The sequence below is a fragment of the Diaphorina citri genome, unplaced genomic scaffold, assembly GCF_000475195.1.
Source record: "Diaphorina citri unplaced genomic scaffold, Diaci psyllid genome assembly version 1.1 scaffold1043, whole genome shotgun sequence".
Lineage (NCBI taxonomy): Eukaryota > Metazoa > Arthropoda > Insecta > Hemiptera > Psyllidae > Diaphorina > Diaphorina citri.
Window position 1 is genome coordinate 82,565 of NW_007378473.1, and position 3,470 is coordinate 86,034.

The window sequence follows — 3,470 nt, forward strand, 5'->3', positions numbered from 1 at the left end:
AGTTGTACTTGATACAAATGCTCTCATGTTGGTCACTGAGCTTGCACCATTGAGGTCGCTACTAGAATGCTCTTATGGTCAGACATAGGTTGCAACAGCAAGCTAGTTGCTGCAACTAGGAAACAAAAAATGTAAACAATAGTGTAAATCAAATGGAACAGCTGATATCGTGGTCATTCATTTAGTTGCATGCGCAAGCGTGCGCTTCCAAAGAGGTTCCGGTGCCGTTAAACACTTGCCAACGAGGTTTTCTCGATCAAAAAGTAGAAAAAAGGACTACTCCCTGGACCTTGGAAAATCCAAAAAGTGCCGCGTAACGGAAATAGACCTCAAGTCTTGATTGAGATGAGTGTCACAATATAGGACGCTAAACACTAATGGGTTAACGAGAAAAATATCCCCCAGCATGGAGTTACCACATTACCCGAAAGATAGCGCTAGTTGTATGATTTGTCGTAGGTAATGTAGGAGAAATGTGATTTTTGAGGGGAAGTTGACAAGTTTTCATTCATGGAAGTTTAGTTTATGAAGATTGACATTGAAGATTAAATTTGAAGTTTGTTGAAGTCTTGAAGTGAAAAGTGTTATGATAAAAAATTATATTATTTTTTTTTTAATTAATCAAGTTAGTTTTAGGATTAGGTTAACATAATTATCTACCAATAGTTTTGTTAATCTTAAATAACATCCTCTTCGGAAGAAATCTCAGGGTTTTCATAAGAGTGTTCAGTATTGTTGTGATGTATCAAACTATGTAGGCCATGGGAATCAAATATCATTCTTCAGTGAACAATTTTGTGAGTTTATAATGTTTTTCTTGATTAATACTACTTTCCTTTGTTAATACTTCTAGTCCTGTCATTTGTCAGTTAAGTTTGGTCCTCACAAGTGCAATATGAATTCTATACGAGGTCCAGGTTTGTATGAGTTCCTGATTGAAGCTGAGCTTCAACATTATTATTCCGTCTTGAGAAATGATCTGAAAATACATAATGTTCCTCAGCTCAAGTATGTGTCCGATGAGGATCTTATTCAGATTGGTATGTCCAAACCGGAGATGAGGAGACTGAAAAAATTCTTTCAGAAACATTTTCCTCAGAATTATCTGTCCAAATTCAAGAAGATGATTTTGCCCAAGAAAGGAGAAGAGCAATGGGAGTCCATGATAGCAATGTTGCCCGATGATACAGGACCTGATGGTAGGCCCCCTGTGAAAGTACCCAACAAGCATATTATTCCCGCTGACAACATCATTGTCAACAAAGAATTGGGTACAGGAGAGTTTGGTGTTGTACAACAAGGAGTATGGACAAATGATGGTGAGAGAATACAAGTGGCTATCAAATGTTTGAGTAGAGAGAAGATGGGGAACAACCCATTAGAATTTCTCAAAGAAGCTGCCATCATGCATGGTATTGATCATGAACATATTGTACGTTTGTACGGAGTTGTACTTGATACAAATGCTCTCATGTTGGTCACTGAGCTTGCACCATTGAGGTCGCTACTAGAATGCTTGAAGGAACCCTCATTGAGATCCAACTTCCCGGTGTTAACATTGTGTGACTTTGCCATACAGATATGTGATGGCATGCAATATCTGGAAATGAAAAGACTGATTCACCGAGATTTGGCTGCAAGAAATATTCTTGTATTTTCTAAGAACAAGGTAAAGATTTCTGATTTTGGCCTCTCCCGAGCTCTTGGCGTTGGGAAAGACTATTATCAAACAAACTTCAATGTAAACCTGAAGCTCCCTATTGCATGGTGTGCACCAGAATGTATCAGTTATCTGAAATTCACATCAGCAAGTGATGTATGGGCATATGGTGTGACACTATGGGAAATGTTCAGCTATGGGTTTCAACCCTGGGCCGCACTTACTGGACATCAAATTCTAGAAGCAATAGATGAACCTAAATATCAGAGATTAGAACAACCAGACTGTTGTCCCAAGGAATATTATAATCTCATGCTCAAGTGTTGGCAACATGAGCCTACCAAGAGACCCAAGTTCTCCGAGTTAATGAATCTTCTGCCAGAGTGCAAACCAGAACAAGTACAAGCTGTGCATGATTCTTATGATGAGAGAATCAAGTGTACTCAGCTCCAGTTCAAAGTAGAAGATATCATCACTGTATTGGATAAAGGACCTTTGGTTAATTGCTGGAAAGGTGTTCTAAATAGTGGAAAGACAGGATTCTTCAATCCTGCCAACACAGTAGCATACCTAGGATCTAATCTGCCTTGTAACAAGAATGATGGCTTCACTAGAGGAAGTACCAATACATTGTACTCATCTAAAAGAAATAGAATAAGACCAGATATGATTTCTTGTCCACAAGGAGATGTCAAACACACGGGTCATGTAGGTCTGGATGGAGCATACTTTGGTGACATTTCATTCCTTGGAGGTAATAGTAGCAAATACAATCACATTCCTCATCAAGTTGTTACTCCATATAAACCACAAGAAGATATGGGAGAACCATCTCCTATTAGCAAATGTTCTGACCGTGCTCCTCTCCTTACACCTGATCACCATAGCTCAGCTGCCCATGTCAATCAATCACTCTGGCTAGACTATGACTCGGCTACAGCAACACTCAAGTCAGACAAAACTCTGAGTGATCACGAGTATCATGAGATCAGTGATGAAGATAAAGACAAGACTATTGCCGAGAGTCCCCGCTTTGAAAAACATTTTGATTTTGAACTTGGTCCAAGTCTGCTGGATGAAATGGATGCCATGTTCCGTAACTTAGGGAGTGATAATATCTCTCCACCTCCTTCTCCTATGGATCCTTCAGATAGTAATAAGCGTAATGAGTTGCGGGAGATAGTAGCCAGTGCAACAGCATCAATGCATGCTTCCAAGAAAAAGAAACATGTTGTGAAACCTATATCAGCTGCTGATGAGAAGAGTATTGAATCTGCTATTGCATTCACCAAAGAAGTCACAGATCTGACAATGAATGATATTCACAACTCACACGAGACACCTCCCGTTACTCCTGCTAGTCCCACCAAACGAAAATTCTCATTCAGATTTCATTCTCCCACTCCAAGCCTAGTGGCTCCCTCCACATCTCGATGTGAGGGTAAAACCTTTGCTGATGAAGCTGCCTCCTTGCCTGATATTCAGAACTGTTTAACAGAGGAGGCAAAGGCTGTCTACTCCAGCCTGGTGGAACAACCTGTCGTGGAATCAAATCCACTGAGAATGCTACGAGCAACTCCTATTGTTAAACCAAAACTATGCGTTTAAACAATAAAAAAAAAAATAAAAAAAAAAATAATAAGACCAAAGCTACACTTGGTAAAACTTTAAAATATATTCAGAAAAACGCTTGTAAAACTTGAAAGTCAAGTGTTTTAATTATGAATATGTGCCTTATTTGATTTACGTAAGTAGACTTTTTTGCTCTGCTCAGGGGTCCACAAAAGCTCTTAATAGACCTTGTGCGCTT

At 39.3% G+C, this 3,470-nt stretch overlaps 1 protein-coding gene across 1 annotated transcript; it reads left to right on the forward strand.

The window, feature by feature from the left end:
* The first annotated feature begins 546 nt into the window (after positions 1 to 546).
* LOC103513905 (activated Cdc42 kinase-like) lies at positions 547 to 3,268 on the forward strand. Its single transcript, XM_026826995.1, has one exon. It carries the CDS (start codon positions 896 to 898, stop codon positions 3,266 to 3,268), a length of 2,373 nt encoding a protein of 790 aa, XP_026682796.1. The 5' UTR covers positions 547 to 895.
* The last annotated feature ends 202 nt before the right edge of the window (positions 3,269 to 3,470 follow it).

Excerpts from the sequence above, each read along its gene's own strand:
- LOC103513905 (XM_026826995.1), top strand. The coding sequence starts at position 896 with ATGAATTCTATACGAGGTCCAGGTTTGTATGAGTTCCTGATTGAAGCT.